We start from the raw sequence: 25038 nt of genomic DNA, 5'->3' as shown, positions 1-25038 counted from the left end.
TTTCCACAGTAAATCACCAGTTTGTACATGTAATAATAATGCATGCAGTGTTTGAGGACCTGCATGCGCTCTCAGTGGAAACTTGCCAGAACGTCGCTGTCATCACACATGTCGGACAAATTCATCTATTTGTGTGGAAATGTGTAAAAAAAAATGGCAAACATTTAGAGAAAACACACCTAAATACAGTCTACTATCTTGGCTTAGCACATATACTTTAGTAGAGAAACCTTCTCTCCTAAATTCAGTCAAATCAGATGCTTATCTATTTTTTATTAGAATATACGTTTCTATCCACATGTTTTACTGTGCATGGAGCGCAAACACACATCTACTTTGATCACACTTCCCACAGAAAATGTTTTCACTTTCATTGTACATGAAATATGTATAAGTGTGTTGAGTCACACCACATACATATTAACTAAAAGGGTGTTTTTGTGCTAATGAGTACATGGCTTTAGTCATTAGTTTTTACGTTAATAATCTATGCAATAAGACATATGAAAATAGTTTCCTGAAGCCTACATGTTGGATTCTCTGCTGCATATTTCCACAGTAAATCACTAGTGTGTACATGTATAATAATGCATGCAGTGTTTGAGGACCTTCAGTGGAAACTTGCCAGAACGTCTCTGACATCACACATGTCGGACGCCTGAGATCACCGTTATCAGTGTGAGAACAGCAGAGGGAGGAAACACACGGAGTATTGCCATCTGGTTTTGGAGGACAGATGTCTCGCGTTCATACCTTCCAGATGTGCCAACTCTGCGGAGGACCCTCCACTTCCTGCGGAGGAATAGACCCTCAACAGCAGCAGCTGGCGCCCAGCCAAGAGATGTGATTTTATTATCAACCCTTCAGTGTTTTCCTACCTGACGTCAGATTGAGTGTATAAAAGGAAGCTGGAGGAGCGTCGCTGAAGTGCTGATAATTACTGGGGACCGACAGGATGTCCCTGTTTTAGGGGGGTAGGTGGAGAAACTTTAAAGAGGGGGGCGGGTCCTTTATGGACTGCAGACTCACAGCAACCAATTAGAGCTTCACAGTGTGAGACCATCCCAAGGCTTCGAGGCATTTTATTCTGAAAAGCTCCATTATTACAAATGCTCGTTGTTTTTGTGTTCAAACCTGCAGAACTATAGGGGCTAAGTTACCATATATAAAGAACACTTTTCGTAAGTGCGATGTGAACATTTCGTAAATACTGCTTGAAATGCGATAAATTAAGGCATTAAGACTTTCTCTCTAAGGGGTTGATAAATAATTAACGATGAAACCACTTTTGTTGGTAATAATGCATTTCATTATTTTTTTAAGTTTCTGCCCACATGTTGGCAGTGAACCAAAGAAGAACGATATTGACGTTGTATATTTAATTATTAGTTTAAAGATCGCAAGTGATATCGTCCTCGCAATATGGACGTGGTTCATTACAGCCTGCGATATAAAACGTTTTTTTACCTTAACTAAAGGACCAATCCGACATTCCTTTTTTATCTTGTTGTCATCAAATCTCATGTTTGGCCTCAAACCAACAGCAGCAGCTGCTAATTGGAGAAATGTGGGGTCCAGTTTCATGAATCCATTTTATTTACAGATTTCAAAATAAAATGGGTTCATTCTCTCTTCAGTATGACTTTGGACATTAGATTTCATAACATCTGCCCATAAATGATGACTATTCTTACAAGTAGGTATGAACAACTGTACGGTATTATGGAATTTGACAACCAGCCGTTAAATAAGCAAAACCCTAATACTCTTTGTAAGACTGCACCAAAAGGTCTCAAATACAAAACACTGTAGTTACAGCAGTGGTTCTCAAAGTGGGGGGTGCGCATCCCCTGGGGGACGCAGAGGCATGCCAGGGGGGCGCGAGAGACCAGGAGGAAAAATGGTTATAAAAATTTAAAAAAGATTTTTAAAAAAAATCATAATTTGAAAAATGTATTCGAAAATAATATGATGCAGTACAGTACTATTACGTCTGTGTTTCATTAAAGCTCTGCTCTGTGTGTGTGTGGAACGAGCCATTTTGTGTGCGCGAGCGAGAGAGAGAGCGCACCGGTACCGGAGATCATTGTTGTTAGCTTCTGGTGCTAGCGAGCTATGCTAACATATAAGGAGTTTTTTCAACAACAAAGTGGAGGAGAGTCCTCTCCTGTCAGACTGAGAGACTCAGTGAACTAAAGGACTCTCTCAGTGTTATCTCAGTGGGTCTCAAACGTTTTGGTCACCATTAATGTAAACAATTATTTCCGAGGCACACATTTATATGATCATTATAGTTTAAAAAAAACAAGAGAATAAATGAAAAACAGCTATGAAATACTATATGACAGTAAAAAAAGAATAAAGTTTAAAAGGGGAATGTCAGTGATTTGTAAAATATCCATAAAGAAAAAGTAAATCTGTTTCCAGTTCTGTTTCATATGGGTGTTGAGAGAGGTATCCATAGAGCTCTTCATGTTGCTCTCAAAGTGCACCAGATTGATGCTTTCAACTTCAATATTGAAAAATCTTCCCGGGGGAGCATGCCCCCGGCCCCCCCTATGTGAGGTCCACACACCACCTATGAAAATAGCACTTGACCCCTGCTTACGTATGCCGTGAGCTGATTATCGAGCCTTCATTCTAACAGTCACGGGTACGTTATGTATTTGCGTGGGGAGTGTTGCAGTAGAAAATTAAACTGTAGCGCCCGGTACATTAATGGGAAACCCTAAATGTTTGAGCACCCTCTATGAAACGTCAAGCTACCCCACAGCACCCCCAAAATAAATCTCTGGCGCCGCCACTGAGCCTGACTATTTGTGTTGGGGGGGCCCGACCTTTTTTTTTCTCCAAAGGGGGGGCCTGACAGAAAAAGTTTGAGAACCACTGAGTTACAGTATCTGACAGTACAGTGTTACCTGTCTGTTACTGTAAGACTGCATTGTATGTGTGGTCTAAATCTTAAAACACTCAAAATCTAAATCTTAAGAGTTTTATAAAGTGCTCTTGAACAACTGCTTGTGTTGACAGAACATTTAACAGTTGTCAACTTTGGTACGAAACTTGTAACACTCAGACAATAGTATTCAGAAATACTTTATGGACCAAGTGTTGGCCAAAGAGATTCACTATTAGTGCTTGAGGGGTAAAACCAACAGGACTGCAGCATCCATTCACTTCCTGTCCTGTAGGAGAACACTGTTCAACTCCTTTACCCTCCAACAACAAACATATGTCTTTGTCTTCATCTAAATGTCTTAAGCACATTCTGCCTGCAGCGTCTGAAATAACGAGAACCATGAAGGCGACCCTCGAGATGTCCCGGTGACTTCCTGTAGAGGGGAGATCTGTGTGGTCTGCATGTTTTAACAGGAGGATGAGAAACAAATGGTGATGTGATGCAACTCAGAGGAAAGTCACTGTGGAGGATTCAGGGTGAGGAAGAGGTTCAGCTGCTGGAGCAAATCTTTCCTGAGCAAATTAATCAAACGTTAGTGAAGGGAAAATAGTCTGCATCTCTGTTCTCCAAATGCCTGCCATGCTTTCCCTTTGAATAGTGAGGGTTAATTAGTTCACTGTCATATTAACGGTAAAAGTGGTTAAGTGAAATGATGCTGTGATACTGTCACAACAAGCACAGACTTTTCAAAGAGAGTCATTGTTTAAATAATGGAGACATTGCTATTAAATAGATTTATTGGCTTTATTCATTTACCCTTTTTTGGTGTTTTTGATTCGAACCCTGCTGTAAGGACTCAGCCATATGTACATTTTGTAATAAAGCCTTGAAAGATGGTGATTTGAATGTGTGCAAATAGATGTGTTGTAGGCATGTTCTTCACTGGTACTGGTCATTGTTCTTTAATATGTTGCAAATGTATTATCTCTTCGATTTACACACGGCATCTATTGCACGTCTGTCCGTCCTGGGAGAGGGATCCCTCCTCTGTTGCTCTCCCTGAGGTTTCTCACATGTTCCCTTTAAACTGTGGGTTTTCTTCGGAAGTGTTTCCTTGTACGATGTGAGGGTCTAAGGACAGAGGGTCTAAGGACAGAGGGTGTCGTATTGTCATACTGATATTCTGTAAACACTGAAGTCCACTGAGACAAATGTAACATTTGTGATATTGGGCTATATAAATAAACATTGATTGATTGATTGATTGATAATATATATAAACTCACATTTGGCATCTTAAAACCCATCGTATCACCAAATACAAACTGGCTTTCTGTGACTCCAGTTCGCTTATCTTAGACTTTAAGGTACCACAATTGGATGATATGAAAAAAGAAATGATTGCCCAACACTAGTTTCTGGAGAGAAAGCCAAATCAGAAATCAACCAGTACTCCAATGTATCATGAAACATTACTACATAGACCCAGGACTTCTATGTGGCAATTACTACAACCCAATAGTGATTATCCGCTAAGTAAATTTGGCAATGGGAAGTTATATCAAACATGGCCAAATCATTAGTTAACATGGAGGAGAGCTCAGACCTCCACCAAGGCAAAATGTCTTATCTCTAAATGCTATCAAAAGTAAAAAAATAACTTGTGTACCCACCCAAGATCTGGATCCACTCAAAATGTTAATGAGGTCTTCTGTGGCCCGTGCTACACCCTTCCACTGAGCGTAAAGAAAATCAAGCTGGTAGTCATGCTCACAAACAAACAAACCATAATGAAAATAATAAGCTGCTTGGCGGGGATAATAATTGACGTTGTTATTCTTCTTTAGCAGCACAAATTCCATTACAACATTAGCATTAAATCAAAGTACCACAAACATGGCCCCTCAGGGCGTGGGGCCCCCAAAGGCAGTTGCCAAAATGTACACTTAACTTTGTATTTCTTTAACCCCTTAAGGCAATATAAACTATGTAGAAATGAACTCAATTAAAACAAGATTACAGAAGTTGAACACGTTGGAAACATTTTCCACGCCGAGTGTGTAGATGCTACAATCTGGATTATCTGTCACATGACCTGAGGTATGCATTGTGTGTGTGTGTGTGTGTGTGTGTGTGTGTGTGTGTGTGTGTGTGTGTGTGTGTGTGTGTGTGTGTGTGTGTGTGTGTGTGTGTGTGTGTGTGTGTGGCGGCTTGATGAAAGGGTTATTTGTGTTGGCTTTTAATTGACTCGCATTCCAGCCTCTGTTCCTCTGTTCAGAGAATCCAACACCTCCGTCTCTCAGAGAACTGAACAAACAGCAAACCACACACACACACACACACACACACACACACACACACACACACACACACACACACACACACACACACACACACACACACACACACACACACACACACACACACACACACACACACACACACACACACACACACACACACACACACACACACACACACACACACACACACACACACACACACACACACACACACACACTCCACCTGTCTGTTCACACCACCAACACTTCAACGTGTCACCTCCGCAATCACCACAAGTCTGTGGGTCTAAAACCAAAGCAGCAGCTACGACAGCAGGGAACACACACACACACACACACACTGTCACAAACACACATTTTGTAACCAGCTTTAAAATGCATGGAGGTGAAGAGCCAATAGAAAACCTTATCAGGTGTCAACAAACAAACAGAGAGAGCAGACTCAAAAGCTGAAGAGACGAGACAACTCCCTCATCAAACGTATCCACCCTGCGTGTGATCACGATGGAACAGTGGCAGTGGGATAGTCGACATACTGAGCTGGAGACGGATGGAAGTCCTGTAGTGCCAGTTCAAGTGTACAACAATATGTTAAGTTGAATAACTAAGAGAGGATTACATTTCAAATGAAGCCTGCATGAGAAACAGGGAAATACCAGGGTTGAATATTGAAAATAATGATAATACATTAAAGTGCATGAACTTCAGCCTCACTGCTGTTTTCAGTTTACTGCTCAAAGTAACAAATGCATGTTACATTTCAAAAAGAAGTCCAACGAACTAAACACCAAAGGCACCAATAAAAACAGTAATAGTAACATTTAAAAGTGGTATTTTTAACCACGTATAAAAGTCCTTGCTTGCAAAATCGCAGTCTTTCTCGTGTTGGCTTTGATAGCGATTAAACAACGATGTATTGTGCAGCTCTGAGAAAAGGATTTGAAACGGTATGAATAGTGAAAGCTTGGGAGTTAAAAGAGACAACAGATGGGAACATGTGAGAGCTGAGAGGACCTGAAGTGAAGTGAAACAATGTAAAAGGAGGTGAGCTGTCAATCACTGATTAAACAGAAGACCTCATGAGGTGTCAACAAACAAACAAACAGACAAGAGACAAGAAAAGTAAAGATCGGGTGGCTTTACAGACAGAGCAATCAGGCCAGCTGGATCAATAAGGGAATAACATCACTTTACATTTGGGCTGAATAAAGGTGGGAATGGCAGCCTCAGAAAAAAAAAAGAATTGCATTAAAAGCTTAAAAATAGTTCAATTAAAACAATTGTTCTTAATATACATCGCTAAATGTTAAATAACAGAAATTGAAGCCAACATTCTCTCAAATATATCCTCTTGTGCTTGTATTTAAAGTATCAGAGCAAAGTGTAGAGTTAAGGCAAGATTTCTGTCAGTTTGACCTAAACATTTAGAATATTTTGTTTTGCATTTGAATGACCTTTAAGTGGTAGAAATGGTTAACTGAGGGAAAAACCTAGAGAAATATAAGACATTCGTTCATTCAAGTTGTATAGTTTTATTTCTGAATGGCTGATTTACTTATTGTCTTATTTAACTGAACAACTTGGAAACTCTGCTAATTAAGTTTTTACTGGAGTTGATCAACCCCATGCAAAACAGCCTAAACCACCTTGGATGTTCCCTCTATGTTCTCCTGCTCTTTCCCCCTGATTCTTGCACACTTCTTCAACTTTTATGAATGAACCTCATAATGAAATCCGGTCTCAGTCTCGTTAAACGCACAATCTGCGGGGTGTTGGACTCACATAAACTTTGTGGAAGGTGTCGCCGAAGAAGTACAGAGATCCGTTGAGAGGCAGCTCTGCGGTGGAGTCGGACCCGGGTTTCAGCTGCTGGTCTCCGGCTTCTTCTCCGAACTCAAACAGCTCCTCCAGCTCCAAAGCATGGGTCAAAACACTCAGGCTCAGCAAGCACGACCAGAACCACAACCAGCTCCGGTACCGGGGACTCATTTTCTCCACAAATGCTCCACAGATAAAGTTAGAAATAGCGGTGTTTCTTGGAGAAGTAAGCCGGGGATCAGGTGAGATGAGCGGGTAACAAGAGGCAGACTGATGGGAAAGGAGAGGCGGGAGGAATGGATGGATGGAGGAACAGCGGAGGTAACAGCCCGAGGGGCTGGAATTTAAATATCAAATGCAATGACTTCCGTCAACTTTTGTTTTTCAAAATAAATGTCTCATTTAGTGGTGAAAAAGTACTTCCGATTTTTCACGTTAAGTAAATGTAAAAAATTAATGAGAAAATAGGACTGCTGAATAAAAAATAAAATGCCTTAATTAAAAAATAATTTGAATCGTGTCGTGTTTCATGTTGAGACGATTTTAAATACTTTAAAAATACTGATTAGTACAATACTGCATGATGTCATTCAAGCATAGCATGTGTTTTTATAAATAAAATGTGTCAGATAACCATGCGGTTTAAAGTAGGAGTGTGTAAGTTAGTAGCAGGACATTGAAATACTGTTTATATAACTTATTTTATAACACTTTAAAATCCTAAGTCTTCTACAGAAACAGACAGTCATTGAAATATTGGAGACACGGAGGTTGTCGTAAATAAACTAAAAGCTTAACACTTACTAAGATCATCTAGAGATGGACAAAGTCGCCATCTTGTGGACACATAGTCTAACTGCAAAACGACTCCTTTTTACCATTTCTTCTCCTCACCATCCTCCCTTAAAGGGGACAGATGCTCATGTTCAGGTCCATATCAGTATGTAGTGTCTCTACTGTGACATGTCTCCATGCTTTAATGTTCAAAAAGCTCTTTATTGTTCTCATACTGCCTGTGCTGCAGCACCTCTTTTCACCCTCTGTCTGAAACCAGAGCCCAGTCTGCTCTGATTGGTTAGCTGGCCGGCTCTGTTGTGATTGGTCAACCGCTTAGAGATGTCACGCCACTTAGCCTATCACATACAATGTGTTGGAGCGCTAGCCAATAGAAGGCAAATGTTACATAGTGATGTCACTATGTTCTTGAAGTAAACAAAGGAGTCCATGAACACAAGATTTTAACCTGAGCAGACCATTTACATGCACAAAACCCATATAACACACTACAGGATAAAGGAAACACAGCAAAAAGCACAACAGGGTCCCTTTAAAGTTTCTACCCATCAAACCCTCTTTCCATTTTGTCAAAATGTTCAGAATGGTCTCCTTAACTAAGGCACATGTGTTTGCTTATGGTTGTTACAGAAAGATGGGCAGCTGTGGCTCAGGAAGAGATGGGTTATAAATCAGATGGTCCTTGGTTCGATCCCCGGCAGACTGCATATCAAAGTGTCCTTGGGAAAGATATTGGACCACAGATTGCTTTGGATAAACCCCTAAACTGTTCACGTTGTGCATTTGAATGAGAAAATATGAAAATGCTCTCTGCAGTAGCATGTCTTATGCAGTGCTTGAATTGGAATGAAAAAGGTGCCAGTACTCTAAAATCAGCAACTTTTTCAAGTCAATTTTATATATACAGCCCACAAACAAGAATTTGGCTACTATAATGCTGGTGGGTTTGTCTCTTTACTACTGTATATTTTAGAAAGGTTCACTGTACTTAACATTTTTTATGATAGGCAGCGGATATGGCTAAAGCTCAGTAAGGTCAATATTAACTGAAAATATAGCAATCAAAGTCTAGATCTTCTGCTGAAGACACATGAAGCAGAGACCTTTCAGGTGAGAGCCCCTCTGGTGGTGTTCAACATTAATGACAAGGAAACAAAGCTCTGGTCAGAAGCATTTTTTATAAAAAGCTTTAACAAAATTAAGTAGTTCTGTACATTTTGAATGCAATCTAACTTTCCAACTCAGAAACGAAAAAGTGCCAAAAGTCTTCTCACATGGCTGAGCTGCTTTGCAATATACTTCACCACTGAAGAATACAAATATGTATAAAGTAAACTATGATGCAATCTAACTTTCCAACTCAGAAAAATGATAAAGAGCATGAACAAAGAACATGTAAAAACAAATGCAAAATTTGCACAATCTAAAATGAGAAACTGTAACTGCAAGTAACAAAGTCTGAGCCATGGTAAAGAGTTACATTGAACACCAAGCTGATCAGTTAACTCCCTGGTTGGTCTGAAGTCCTTCTATCTCCAGGATCTGTACAAATCGGCACATTATGCCAAAAGTCTTCTCACTGGGTGAGCTGCTTTGCAATATACTTCACATTGTTAGAAAAGGCTCCAGAAGGCCTTGGGGACATCAGTATCAGGGGCTGGAGCTGGACAGGCTCTTTCATCAGCACTTCTCCTTCCCTTTGCCAGCCAGGACCTCACATACTGTTCCGGATTGAACTGTCCTAGTGATGGTCCATTACATTTAATGAAAACCAGGCTGGACAGTCGGCTGACAGAGAGAGCATTCCTTTTTGCAGTAAGGATATCGTTCATGCAGCTGAATGCCCGCTCACACTCACTAGTGGAGACAGCGATGGTTCGGACTGCTTTCAGTAGAGGCTCCATGACAGCAGGTGTACGGGATGCCCTGGTTTCCTTGTATTCGCGAAAGCCCTGAACAGTCTCTCTTCTGTCCACTTTCAGCACTTCGCACAAACGTAGCACCTCTACGTCCCCATACTGTACGTCTAACTCCTCTTCAGGCCAACTTCCAGGATGGATAACTTTCATGTCCTGGATTAGCTGATTGTCCCGGGCCTCCCGGCCATGTAATGGGATTTCTCTTGTGCTGACATGAGAGGAGGTTGTGGAAGTCATTCTGTGTCTCAGATTCTCTACCATACTGCGGAAAAACTGACCTGCATGAATCTGTACAAGCCTGCCATTCTCACGCAGGGCAACACCCTTGAAGGACTTCTCAGCTAGAGCTGTATGAACTGTAGTCATGTGTGGGCCAGGCATGGTGACCATGGATTCAAAAACTCGTATTTCTCGAGTTAAGAGCCTATCTGCTGTAGGCAGTGTCATCTCTCTTTTTTGGAGTTGCCGAGAGAGGTCGCTGAGCTCTGTGAGCGCATCGTACATCAGTCCCAGATTGCTGACAAACGTTGCAGATGTGAGCACATCATCCAGGCCCTTGTACTTTGCTCTGTCTCTGGAATCCCTGCTCGTGTCGTTTGCAGCATTTTTGAAGTGATCATGAAGCACTCGGTAGTTTTCCCAGACTGCTCTGACGCTCCTTTCACTTGAAGCCACCCAGCGGATGGACAAAACACGCCCTATCACCAGGAGACGCTGTCCGACTGCTTGCGCACACTGCGCTAACTGCCTCTGATTTTTGGGGGAGGCATGGAACAAGGAATAGAGTTTGTCAAAAAAGATCTGGAAATGATTGAGCCCTGAGACCTCCTTGACCACATCCCCAACTGCCAGCTCTAGACGATGATTGGAGCAGTGCCACACAAACAGGCTTGGGAATTTACTACACAACTGGGTAGCAACGCCTGTTCTCTTCCCTAGCATGACTGAAGCCCCATCACATGCAAAAGAAACGAAACACTGACCTAAAAAGTCCTCGTTAAAATCTCTTCCAAGACACTCCATTAACGCCTTTGTGATGTCATCAGCCGTTGTTCCATCCAACTCGATCAGCTCCCAAAAAAACGTTTCGGGCTCAGCATCAGCTAATGCTGAGCGTAGACACACAACAAGCACCGTTTTACCACTAATAGTGGTAGATTCATCGACCAAAACACAGAGTTTTCTTTGGTTTTCTGTAATGTCTTTTGCCATTTTTTTCTTCAGCTCATGAGCTATGTGGTCGATGATTTCGCCACAGGTTTTATTGGAGTGCAAAACTCTGCCCACGTTCAGCCCATTCAGTTTCTGTACATTCAAATCAATTGGCATGTCTGTGAATGGCCGGCTATGTTTGCCAATTTTATATGCCGTTCGAAAAACTCTGATAGTGGTGTCTAATTCAGATTTATGCATAGACTGCACTTGATGTTGAATAGTTTCACGTGAAGCAGATGTAAGGATGTCAGCAGCTTTTACATGGGCTTGTGATTCTTTATGTTCTTTGATTTTTTTTCTCAGGCTAGCTTGTTGTTTGCCCTTGTCAACACCGAAATGAGACACTGCACACTCACCCCATTCAGTTGACAGTTTCAGTCCTTGTCCAGTGTGTATTCCCAAATATTTGACATCTCTGCATATCCGACATCCTAGCTTCTTATCTTTAAGAAGGAGCCATGCATTGGTCTTGCAAAAATATTGCACCTGGTCCGTTGTCCAGCAGTCAGGTGCATCGCTTTGCCCGGTGTTGGTGGTGGCAGTTGCGCCAGCAGCAGCTAACGTTAGAGGCTCTGGAGGAGGCGGCGGAGCTAGTGCTAATGCTAATGCACTAGAACTTGGAGCAGGAGGATCAACCAAAGAAAGCTCCCCATCAGACACAATTTCCAACACAGGCACAGCATTCTCTGTATTTGAAGTTTCTTCCGGCGACAACCGCTGTCTTTTTGCACTTTTATTAATCCACGCTAACATTTTAGAAATGCTAATTTGTGACGTGACTTGCTTTCCTTCTCTCGGGGGCGTGCCTGCTCTGTTCTATCACTCTACATAGCCACCCACTGGGTGGGAGTTGCACTGCATAAACACAACACACGTGCATCTAGGTATGTAAATTGTAAAGCATTAAAACATGGTTTTACTAACAGTTTTCAGTATGTTGTTACTTCGGCATTATTATTATTATTATTTTGAAACGTGTATTACTATTAAATCACGGTCAAATAGGTTAATTTTGACATAGTCGTTTCCACCACAGTATTTACATGGAGAATATAAGCCCCGCCCCCTCTCCAGCACGTTCTGTTTGAATGACAGGAGTAAACAGCTGACAGCCGCTGTGAAACTCCAGCGGTTAGAGCGATGAGAATGTCCGTTCGGCACCTCATGACGCATCTACTGAGTACCGGGCGGCTGTATATATATATATGGATGTATAATAAGAACGGCAGGAGAGTGTTGAGTACTGGCACGGTGCATGAGTACCGGAGTACCGCCAGCATGCCGGTACTGAGCAAGAAGTGCCGGTACTCCATGGGTCAGAACCAGAAGTGCCGGTACTGCGTACCGGTGAGTACCGGCCCAATTCCAGCACTGGTCTTATGTCGATGTCTTTATCTTATTGTATACACTTGGAGTCACGCTCAATAATAACACGAGGAGTTCATTGGGTTTTCAGGCGGCGTTGAAAAAAGTTCCTTGCTGAGGTTTACAATATTTATGTTCTGTCAGGGTGCGTTTAGTCCTGGCAGCAGAGCAGAAAAGCTCTCTGGAACTTTTCATTTCAATACTGAGGTACAAATACTTGTCATTATTACTACTTATAGCATCACTGCATGAAACGTCTCTTAATGTATGACATGTTCAAATCAGTCACTCTCTGAAGAGCTCGGTTGATCCATTTCTTGATTATAAGAAGGTCAATTATATTCATGTCAAAATAAATAAATAAATAACATGGTAGTTTTATAGCGCTTTGCTAAGTTCATATGTAAGGAGTCAAAGGTTAAAAACAACCACAATGTTAGCTAAATAATTTACGATATGTTTTATTTTATAGGCTAATATGTTTGTTGTCTTTTTTTGTATGATGTTAACACAACATGTAAATTAAGCAAATGATGTGCTGGAATGGAAACATAAAGTAACATTAACAATATTAAAGTATAGGTTAAGATTCAAGGCTTTCTTGTCTTATGCACACATCCTCAAACTATGCAAGATAAATATATACATAAGGCAACAAACAATAAAACAATACAAATAGTGCAAGAACAAACAGAACAAAAGTAAGAGAGTGAATGTATAATGTTTTAATAATTATTATAATTACAACGTTCTTGTTACGTGTCGCAGTTGGTGCTTGTGTGTGTGTGCTTTTGTGTGTGTGTCTCTGGGTGTTTTCTCAATCGCGAGGATGCTGGCTTGGTAGTCGCGTACTTCCAAGTCACTTCCTTCAGAAACGAAGCAAGTATGCTTCCAAGCCACGGCTTCGGAAAACGAAGAAGAATGGAACAGGCTAACAAGTGTGCCACTTTCTCTAACGGTTTCAACATAAACTGTACCGAAAATAAATACCTCACGATGTCTATCTAATTATGAACCTGCTTTACTTTCACGGAACACATTTTTGGTGATAACAAACAAATGTAACAAAGTAACATATTTACCAACACATGTTCTACGCCACTACATACTTACATTTAAAGTGTGCTGCGTCGGTTCATCCATTCTCCGCAAGGGTTTTTGAAATTGGTCCGTGCGCAAAGCATTGTGGGGATTTTAAGGACGCAAAGTCTACCCATGTGTAGCCTCGAAATTTCCCCCAAACCAAGGACGCGGCCTCGGTGGAATTCCAAGTATGCTGGAGATTGGAACAGTCCTTCGGCGGCACTCGATGACGTAGCATCCTTGAAATATTGGCTTGGAAGGCAGAATCCTCGAGATTGAGAAACGGCCTCTCTCTCTCCCTGATTGTCTCCAGGTGCAGCCTCTCCCCAATCAGGGCCTCCATAAAGGACCTGAGGAAGGCTGCAGTCGCTCTCTCCTTCTCCTCTGGCTGCATGTGTGCAGCATGTCTCTGTGTGAGGCCTGTGTTCTTGTGAATTGTTAGGAGATGTGCTCCAGTTTACCTTTTCGTGTATTGTTTATTTTATTTTGCTTTGCAAGTTGGCTGGTGAGCCCTTTTTCTTTTGGCCATTAAAACCTCACTTTGTGGCTTCAGTACACAGTTTCCTCTCCTTTTTCTCTCGCCCGGTTATTTGGGTGTTTTGTTACTTCCCTTTGTACCCCTAGTTAGGAGGGAACGTAACAGTTCTAAACATGTTTTATAATTAAGTAATTGAGGAAATGTACTTAGTTACTAACCAACACATAAGAGAAAGTCTCCTAAATAGCCATTTCCTAATGCCTTCACACATACACACACACACACACACACACACACACGCACACACACACACACACACACACACACACACACACACACACACACACACACACACACACAGGTGTTAATAATGGTTTATAAAGCATAACTACTGTGCATAATACAACGTTAAACATGAAGTACAATGACTTTCAAATGACAATCTTTTTTGATAACCTCGTCCAAATATCTAAAGTATTTAATATTTCCTTCAAATCCACGTCATCTTTTAGCGTGAAAGTAAACTGAATCAAATGAGTTGGATATAAAAAATGGAGTGTGTGTCTCTGTCGTCAGCGTGAGGAGACGAGCTGCTTCCTGTATTATCTAACAACTGCCTGTTATGTAAAAGCAGAGAAGAAGAAGTGCGGAGGGAGGAGGAGGAGGAGGAGGAGGAGGAGGAGGAGGAGGAGGAGGAGGAGGAGGAGGAGGAGGAGGAGGATGAGGAGGAGGAGGAGGAGGAGGAGGAGGATTAAATGAGTGTTGTACTGATAGTAACTTCAGTATTGTCACTTATCCTGCAGTGTAACCGGATGAATGTGATGCTACACATATTTCTACTACCGAACCAATCAATACTGCACTGATTGTCTGCTTGAAAGAAATTATCTAGAAATCTAAATGTCGAGGCGCCAATCTTTAAAAAAAAAAAAACACTTCTTATTTTGTCAATTTAAAAGACATTGGGGTCGATTCTTGAATTACTCATGATCTCTAATGAATAAACTCTAAATAAAACCTCCCAAAATGAAAGTGTTTTTTATATTATTTTGTGATTTTTTAGGAATATTTTAACAATTTTGATGTGGGCATTTTACATGTTTGAAAGGAGTAGTTTGAATTTGTGTGGCATTGTACCTTTTAACCCCTTATAGGTGTTTATTAAATCTTCATCAATTTATGAGTCAATAATTATTCACACAATTATAATTAAATAAACCCCACGTGTTTAACTGCTGCCACAAACCACGTTTTTCTATATCCATCCGTAGCTGTCTGAAAAAAGCGGTATCAGTCAAAGCTGCCTGCATGACGCTGCTGTGACGCAGTTAGTGTGTGTGTGTGTGTGTGTGTGTGTGTGTGTGTGTGTGTGTGTGTGTGTGTGTGTGTGTGTGTGGTGAGTGGTACCACAGCTCCCACCTCTCTCTCCTTCCATCTCTCCACCTTCCTCTCCTCTCTGCAGCATCCTCCTCCTGCTCAGCCAATCGCCTGCTGGGGACTGTGATCACATGACCCCCAGCCACCAATCGCTCTGCACCAGGCACCGGCAAAAAGAGGGGTGGTGTCTCTCCTCCTCCTGCTGCTCTCTGTGAGTCAGATCGTGTGTCTGGAGGAGAGTGGATGGATGTGGAGGATCCGTCTAACGCTCTGAGACACGTTTCTTCTTCTTCTGCTCCACCCAGAGATCAGCGCTGTCTTCCCTCCCTCCTCTGTGGGGAACAGGAGGGATGAATGGGGAGGCGATGGAGGGGATCCTGGAGCAGCAGCATGCCGGTAACGACTCCCACCTCCCTCCCCCTCCCACCATCACGCCGGCGATCCCCCCCTACGTGAAGCTGGGTCTCACCATCGCCTACACCATCTTCTACTCGCTGCTCTTCGCCTTCGTCTACGCCCAGCTGTGGTTGGTTCTGAGATACCGACACAAGCGCTTCAGCTACCAGACGGCCTTCCTGTTCCTGTGTCTGCTGTGGGCCGCCCTGAGAGCCCTCCTCTTCTCCTTCTACTTCAGAGACTGTGTGACCGCCAACGCTCTCGGACCCTTCGCCTTCTGGCTGCTCTACTGCTTCCCCGTCTGCCTGCAGTTCTTCACGCTCAGCCTCATGAACCTCTACTGCGCTCAGGTGAGGGGAAACGGGTCCACAATGTGCTTTAACTTGTCTCCTGGTGCTTTAACTTGTCTCCAGGTGATGTAGAGGTGTACTTCAGGGTGTGTTGGTACACTGTGACATCATTAGGTCACAGCTGGGTGTGGTTACAGGTATTCCTCTGACCACACCCATCAGACTGCAGCAGACTTTGAACCTCCAACCAGAGAGGGCAGCAAAACTCAGTTTTTCAGACTGGTGTTAAGTTTCTCTTTAACCTCTTTAAAGCTCCTTACACACCGAGCCGATTTTCGGCGTCGATAGATGTCGGGCCGTCGATGAGCGTCGTGTCGCCCTACTCAGATTGGTGTGTCTTGGTGTGTACTGCACCGTCGTGTCTTTTCGGCCGTGCCGACACCTTCCGCTGCCGATTCGACATGGGGAGGCCAAAGGCAAAATAAATCACTCTGATTGGCTGTTCAGCTTAGCGAATCAGTGCATGAGAAGCGAAACGGAAGTGAGGGACCCAAACAGACCCAGCTCTCGACACAGGTTCGGGAAAGCCCCATGAGCTTCTCGCTGTCGAGCAGTGTTGTGCTAGTTACTGAAAACCAGTAACTAGTTACCATTACTAGTTACTTCATTTCAAAAGTAACTCAGTTACTTTACTAGTTACTTAAACCCAAAAGTAATGCGTTACTGTGAAAAGTAACGTTTTAGTTACTTAGGAAAAGGGCTCCCATTAATGCCCTTATAGCCTTCATTTCAGTACTGTTATTGCATTGGGGGAATAATACAATCTGTTGATCAACTTGACATGCATTATATGCAATCTGGATTGCATCGATATTAGCTGGCTTTCCATTTTTGTATATTCTTTCTCCAGGTAGTTGGAAAACGTTTTCCGTCCCATATGCCGTGTGCCGCCCGGACATGCTATCATGCTAACTAGCTCCCTGAAAGCGGGTGACTCCACTGTAGCAATAGCCTGCATGTATTCTACAACATACCGTGCAATGGCTTTATCGACTTTTCCCTGGCTAGCAGTCCCTCGGTTAAAATCCAGCCGCTGTTGCTTAGGTGGAGGTGGAGTGGCGTCGGCTGAGTCTCTGTGGTCTTAGCTACTAGCTTCGTCCCAGCATGTTGTTTTTGCAGATGTTTTAAGAGATTTTAATTACTGGTTTAGGCAGTAGATAGGATCTTTGACCCGCCAAGACACAACTTACATTTAACTAAAACCTTCTTTTCTTTGTGCTCGACAAAAGTGAAATAGTGAGAATATCTCCAGGTGGAGAAACTAGATTGAGCTCCGCCGCCGCCATGATAGTCTTGTTAGTAAACAACACAAACACGCCCACAGCGCGTCTCCGCATGTGACACAGGAAGTATCTAAGTACAGTTCTCATCTCTGTTCGCCTGGCTGTTGACTATATAAAAAAAACTAACGGAGTAACGCACCATGTAGTAACGGTAACTGAGTTACTGAATTTAAAAAGTAATGCGTTAGAGTACTAGTTACTGCCAAAAATACAGTAACGCGTTACTTTGTTACGTGTTAGTCCCAGCACTGCTGTCGAGTGCAAATGGAACGCACACGCTATTTGTTGTTTGTTTATATCTCGCAGTCTGTTCTTCTTCTCTCGGTTATCACGCAGTCTGTCTTCCGGTTGTTGCCTCTTTTGAATGACGAATACACACTACCGCCGCCTGCTGGTAAGGAAAGTTATTGCCACTCACGCATGCGCAGTTCGTACGTGCAACTTGGCCATCGGCTGAAGTCTTTGCGGTGTGTTCCGGTGCGACACATGGCCAAGACGCAGGAGACGTGAGGCGACGTTCTGTCGGGACGTGTTCTTTGGTGTTCTTTGGTGTTCTTTGGTGTCAGTTTGGTGTGTAAGAGGCTTTAAACCTACAGGATCCACCATTGTATCCAGAATAATGAACTCAAGTTCTGCAGCTAAAACTGAGTATTGTTTCTAGTTGAGATCTTAAAGTCTCCAATGAATGTGTCAGGCTGACACTTAAGGAAATGGTACTATGGACAAAACCAGTGCTGGTTACTCCAACTAATCTGTCAAACGTCTGAGTTTTAATGAATCCTCGCTCAGACAGGCTGCATGCTACTGGGTCAGTCTCTCACATCTCAGAGCCCTCACCGTTACTTTGACAGACAAACCAAGAACCTAAAGGAAATGGAGGATCTCGAATGGAATCATCTTTAAAGGTCCCATGTCATGGCCATTTCTACTGATCATAATTCCATTGTTGAGGTCTACTAGAATAGATTTATATTGTGCAATTTTCCAAACTCACATTGGTTTCTCATACAGCATCTCTGTATAGTATGTGTATTCACTCTCTGTCCTAAACGGCTTGTTGAAGCTCCTGCACCCCCCCCCCCCCCCCCCCCCCCCCTGATTGGTCAGCTCGCCCACTCTGTTCTGATGAGTCCACCACCGTTCACAGCGGACCATCAGTGATTATGTTTTACAATGGTGTTTGTTAGCAACCAGAAAATGACACCAGTAATGACAAACAGATGAGAATACTGCGTGGGGTGTGGGTGCCGTGTTGGCGGGACGTTGCGGGGCTCGCTGCTCCGCCCTTTGAGGCTCGAGGAGCGCACAGTGTGAGCTGGCTTGCTGCGCGGGATCTGCGAGACAGCGAGACACAGCGAAACCCAGCCTGAACCCAGCCCGAGCAAATGGACCAATCCGCGGAGACGTTACGTCACTATACGTCACTGTACTTACTACACTACAAGAAGAAAACAATGGAAAAAGAAAAATCCCCAACGAGGCGTTCTGGGGCAGCATAGACAGGTATTTTCTGTGTTAGAGTTTTACTCGCTACAGGGTGTACTTTGAGGGTTTGTGACTCTGCAGACAGTTTACATGCAGAAAAACCTTCATAACACACAAGGGGACGGGTAATAACCAGAAAAGCATGACATGGGACCTTTAAAACCTCAAACGTCTACACAGCACACTGTGAAATGTAGCCATTTAGTATTAAGAGCTAGCTACTTCCAGTCTACACTTCCTAAACTTCCTGCTACACCAAGCCCCTACGAATTAAGATACTGAATCTTCAAAAGTGTTATTTCTATTCAGGGGCGCCGTAAGGGGGTGAAAAGTTAGGACGATTCTAAGGGCCCGTGACTGACAGGGGCCCAAACAATTTTAGAACATTAAGAAAAAAATGTTTAAATAACCAATGTGGTATCTTTTCATGGGGCCCAAAATCCCTGGCGGCGCCCCTGTTTCTATTAACCAGTCAGAGCTTGGTAGGTGAAAAATAGAATGGAGACGACTTCGATGTAGCTACGGCCATGAATGTTAACAACATACAAAAGGCCACAAAAGTCTGACATGCATGGACGAGACAGTTGTACAGGTTGACTGAGAGGAGAAATTACTCTTTATCTTCCATGAGAAAGTCTTAAGTTTGAGTTGCAGATACAGAACGTGTTTGTTCCTAGCCTAAATGCTATTTCTTTTCAAAGTGAAATTCAATGTTCAGGTAATTGACACATTTGGGAATTACAAAGAAGATCTTGGACAAGCTTCACTTTGGTGTGCACCAACTGCTAATTCTGTTTGAACTGAACACGTCAATAGTATGCTTGCTTTTTGAGACACACACTCGAGGTTAAAGGTGATTTTTCTCTGCACTGATATGCAAAAAACTTCGAGGCCCACTTTAAGTTTGTCAAGACAAAGAGATTTAAAATGGATGTGGAGATCAGAGTGTTGCTTGAACACATTTCTACTGGTGGACAGAAGGAGAATAAAACACCACCCCTACAAAAAATGGAGACTTACTCTACAACCTGAATACCTGCAGGCAACCACTGACAACAAACTGCTACGTCAACCAGCCTATGGTTGGATGAATCGTATTACACATTCGAGGATGATCAGCAGCTGCCTCTCCTCTTCGTCCATTCATCCAGCTGCTGGCAGTTCAGAAATAGACCAGAAGATAAAGACATAATAGAAGCTCTTTAGCAGCACTCGTTAATGAGAGCTGAGATGACGCGGGTTATTTTTCCAACCAAACACCACGGTGTCTTATTTCTGTAATGAAGCAAGGTTCCCCTTCAGTCGGAGAGGAGGCAGTAATCGATGAAGTGATTTCTAGACTGGCTCTGAGCAAAGTGCTGGAGGAAGTACTCAGATCACTTACTAAGGTCAAATAAGTGGATCTGAAATGTTAACAGCATCAGTCTTAGTCCATGCACATCAGATAACAAGTCACACTAACAGTGACACTCGTAAAGGATCGTCATTCAATGGCTTCCATCAGGACACCATAGGGAACATATCAGTTTAGTGTCACTTTGAATCATATTACAAACCAAGTGTGAGTCAGAGAGAAAATCTAATTAGCAGTTAACATTTTTCTCCCGACGTAACCAACATAAGACATTTTTTTAAACACAAAGTACTCTCAACTGACCTAACCAAAAAAGCAAAGCCAAACAAAAGACAAGCTTCTCATCTAGGCTCCTAACGTCAAAACAGGAGTAAACCGGGAATATTGAGTAATCAAACAAAAATGGCTTCTCGCTCCTACTGCTAGCTCAAAAAGTTAATAATGACAATAATACAGAGGTTCCTTTCTTAAATAATTCCCCAAACACACATTTGCCACACAGGCCTAAGATTAACACTAACACATATAGTAACTTGCCAAAAGGCCTACGGTACCACACTACTAACACAGATCTAACACATGCACACACACACACACACACACACACACACACACACACACACACACACACACACACACACACACACACACACACACACACACACACATAATGACCCAGGATCATAACAAAGTGTGTAACAATCTTTTTTCTCTCCCATCTACAGGTTTACTTCAAGGCAAAGTCCAAGTACACACCTTCACTGCTCAAGTACAGGTAACTTTTCTTCAAACAACTCACCCTGACTGAATTAAGGGAGTCTGTTTCCCCAATGAAACTCCCACTCTTCCAACATGTATCCAAAAAATCACACCGATTATCAAACTGTGTTTTCTTTAAAAGTATCGACTGATTTAGATCTGTAAAATGCACTTAAAGAGCCCATGTTATGCTTTTTGGGTTTTCCCTTTCCCACAGTGCTTCATATAGGGTTGTGTGCATGTAAATGGTCTGCAAAGGCTAAAATCCCCAAAGGTCCAGAACATTTTGACATCACTTTGTAACACTCACGCTTCTATTGGCTAGCGCTCCAACACATTGTACATGATAGGCCAAGGGGCGGGACATCTCTAAGCTGTTGACCAATCACAACAGAGCCGGCCAGCTAACCAATCAGAGCAGACTGGGCTCTGGTTTCAGACAGAGGGTGAAAAGAGGTGCTGCAGCACAGGCAGTATGAGAGGAAATAAAGAGCTTTTTGAACATTGAAGCATGAAGACATGTAGAGACACTACATACTGATATACACCTGAACATCAGCAGGAGAGGACTCTTTAAAGTAGAGACACTACATATTGATATACACCTGAACATCAGCAGGAGAGGACTCTTTAAAGTAGAGACACTACATATTGATATACACCTGAACATCAGCAGGAGAGGACTCTTTAAAGTAGAGACACTACATACTGATATACACCTGAACATCAGCAGGAGAGGACTCTTTAAAGTAGAGACACTACATATTGATATACACCTGAACATCAGCAGGAGAGGACTCTTTAAAGTAGAGACACTACATACTGATATACACCTGAACATCAGCAGGAGAGGACTCTTTAAAGTAGAGACACTACATACTGATATACACCTGAACATCAGCAGGAGAGGACTCTTTAAAGTAGAGACACTACATATTGATATACACCTGAACATCAGCAGGAGAGGACTCTTTAAAGTAGAGACACTACATACTGATATACAGCTGAACATCAGCAGGAGAGGACTCTTTAAAGTAGAGACACTACATACTGATATACACCTGAACATCAGCAGGAGAGGACTCTTTAAAGTAGAGACACTACATACTGATATACACCTGAACATCAGCAGGAGAGGACTCTTTAAAGTAGAGACACTACATACTGATATGAACCTATAGGGCCGTTTTAACGGTTATAATCTCTTGTTTCTCCTGCAGACTTCCTCTGTACCTCGTCTTCTTCGGCGTCAGTCTCCTCTTCCTCGTGGTTAATCTGGTCTGTGCCCTGCTGGTCAAAATGACGGCGGCCGACGTGAAGACCATCGTCCTGGTGAGGGTCACCATCAACGACAGCCTGTTCGTCCTCTGCGCCGTCTCGCTGTCCGTCTGCCTCTACAAGGTCGCCAAGATGTCGCTGGCCAACATCTACCTGGAGTCTAAGGTAAAGTCTTTAAAGATAACAACTAAAGGTTTAGTCTCTAGAGTCAAGCAATTAGTAATAATCCCAAAGATGTTCACTGAATAACTTCCCTTAGCTTTCAACCTCAGGTCACTGACCCTGATATTTCCTTCCATAATATTCCAGGTTTTCATGACTGCAGTTAATTCCATCAGATGTAATAAGTCTAAGGTATAGTCTTTAAAAATAACAACAACTAAAGCAAGTAATAATCCCAAATAACTTCCCTTAGCCTTCAACCTCAGGTCGCGATCTTGTGCAGCGTCCCTAACCCTGATATTTACTTCTTGAATATTCCACGTTTTCATGACTGCAAGAAACAAAATCATTAATTCCATCCGGCATCACATACATTAGTTTAGTGTATTGGTTTATAGTGTCGTGGACAGTCCCCATTGATCAACTGTCACACAAAACAGTAGATGGGGCAGCTTTAGCCAACATTGCTAATGTCCAGCTGTTGTCCCCGGCCAGATGATAATGGACAGCTTTTTTAAATCACAATACATCAACAGCATTAGTTATAAAGAAAGGATCAAAGACAAGTAGATACAGGCGAAAGGATAAAAGAGAACAATAAAATGCAAAAAACACACATTACTACATACATGTCACATATAGCGCATAACAAATGTTAATTCAAATGAATAACAATGAGTGATATATGTGTGTGTGTTTAGGGGACGTCGGTGTGTCAGGTGACTCTGATCGGCATCATGGTGGTTCTGCTGTACGCGTCGCGCGCCTGCTACAACCTGGTGGTGCTCGCCCTCACTAACATCGAGACCATCAACTCCTTCGACTACGACTGGTACAACGTCTCAGACCAGGTGAGGCTCTTTGGTTTTTTTCTCCAATTGATTGATGTTTTAGCTGATGAATCAGAATCAGAAACAGGTTTATTACCAGGTAGGTTGACACATACGAGAAATTTGACTAGGTGTTGTGGTGCATACATACAAAAATAAATAATGAAGAGTTAAAAAACAAGGAGAATATCGGAAGGGGATGAAAAACAGGAAAGCAACACAAGCTGTCAAACATATGTAATTTTTTTTCAGTTTTGTTCTAGTGTAAATGTACTGCATGTCTCTAGATCAGTGCTTCTCAAAGTGTGGTCCGTGAGCGCCCACTAGTGGTCCGTGAGTATATTGGTAAATTTTCACATTTGAAATAAATAAATACATTTAAGTTTTCCGCACTCTAGCGGGAATATCTCCGCAATGGAGCGAGGTTAAGTTTCACTTTTGATTGCATGATATAGCCCAGCGCAACACCTTCATCACACATGTTGCCACTTGTTTGTACCATTTTCAGGCAATTTGTAATCTGTTCTAGAAAAACGATGTGTTTTTTGATATTTGTGGAGTTAGGTGGTCCACGAGTGTTTTTTGATTGGTTAAGTGGTCCTTGGTATGAAAAAGTTTGAGAAACACTGCTCTAGATTATAGTTTGTTCCTCTGCAGCCTTACTGTCATGGTCTCACATGACTGAAATTAGCCAATCAGAAAATTCCACTTGCCAGTCCACCTGTTTTTCCTGCAATGGGGGGCCCGAGAGCACACACACTTTCACACACTTTTCTGAGTTTTCTATCTCAATGAGGACAGTTTCTGAAATTCACACAGAGCATTCAATTAAACCAAATGTTCAAGCATTTTGCTTGTGTGGACCAGCTAAAAGGTCCTCACAAGAAGAAATGTACTATATATACATGTATATATACACTCTGTATATATGTTTGGTTATAATACATTGTATTACAACACAGTGCACAGTTTTTTGCCATTAGACTGCTTAACTCTATGAGCTCTATGACGTTTATTTGATATACTGTAATAGCAGCAGCAAGCAAAGCATAGAGAGAGGTCTGACAGGTTAAATAGAGCGGCATGTTAAGGAGACTCTGTTTGGTTGGTTGTAGAGTGGCAAGGGGCGTTATGTATGAATGCAGCATAAGTGCTCGAGTGGACTGCCTGAACTAGCTCGCAAGCTTCGCCCCATTCAAGTTGCATTGTTGGAGGAGTCGGGGACATAATAATTTAATTTCCATTTCTACATTGTAGTTAGTAGTTGATGTGCACATGACAAATAAAGCCTATATGTATTATAAATGTAAAAATATATAAATATAGTCCAATGCAACAGCAACTGCTTAATACAGTGGATAAAGAAACTGACTTTGGTACAGTAGATGACTGGTTCAATTTCCGGTCTGGACTTTAAAAAATAAATAAAAATGTATATTGTAAACACCTCAATTTGATAAAAAATAATCTAATTCCAATCTAATTAAAAAAACTCTAATATTGTTATATTGGGAGCAATCAGTATCCAGGTTCCAAAAAAAGGATAATGAGGCAGAGCTCATTTGAACTGTTCTGTATAGGACTGCAACTAGAGCATTTTAAGTTATTTCAGCAAATGACTTACTCCATGAATCAATTGTTTAGAATTTAGATCATTGTATTTCAATTTAAAGTAATATAGACTTTTTTTAAAAATGTATTTAGTTATATTCCAACTATGTAAGCAATTATATCAGTGTTTTTAGTATTAGTGATTTTTATTGTAGTTCTACAGTAGCACTAATTATAAAAATGTTATCAGTTGCACTGGAATTTTTGTTCACTGTTTCATTTTAATAATACCTTATAATGTCATTTGTAGAAAAAATAAACGTAATCTTTTCTTAAAT

At 42.0% G+C, this 25038-nt stretch overlaps 2 protein-coding genes across 2 annotated transcripts in view; one reads left to right on the top strand and one right to left on the bottom strand.

The window, feature by feature from the left end:
- LOC117553402 (nidogen-1-like) overlaps positions 1 to 7332 on the bottom strand; it is a 55883-nt gene extending 48551 nt beyond the window's left edge. The window contains exon 1 of the mRNA XM_034227302.1: positions 6985 to 7332. Within this exon, the coding sequence (XP_034083193.1) occupies positions 6985 to 7191 (207 nt within the window). The 5' untranslated portion in view covers positions 7192 to 7332. The remainder of the gene's footprint in view (positions 1 to 6984) is intronic.
- Positions 7333 to 15423: 8091 nt separating this feature from the next.
- gpr137bb (G protein-coupled receptor 137Bb) lies at positions 15424 to 23384 on the top strand. The gene is made up of 4 exons (XM_034227303.1): positions 15424 to 15998; positions 20846 to 20895; positions 22100 to 22322; positions 23021 to 23384. Exons 1-4 carry the CDS (start codon positions 15603 to 15605, stop codon positions 23306 to 23308), a joined length of 957 nt encoding a protein of 318 aa, XP_034083194.1. The 5' UTR covers positions 15424 to 15602; the 3' UTR covers positions 23309 to 23384.
- The last annotated feature ends 1654 nt before the right edge of the window (positions 23385 to 25038 follow it).

This window comes from Gymnodraco acuticeps, unplaced genomic scaffold (genome assembly GCF_902827175.1).
Source record: "Gymnodraco acuticeps unplaced genomic scaffold, fGymAcu1.1, whole genome shotgun sequence".
NCBI classification, from domain to species: Eukaryota; Metazoa; Chordata; class Actinopteri; order Perciformes; family Bathydraconidae; genus Gymnodraco; species Gymnodraco acuticeps.
The sequence above is the reverse complement of the archived record's forward strand: the minus strand, read 5'-3'. Positions and strand labels throughout refer to the sequence as shown.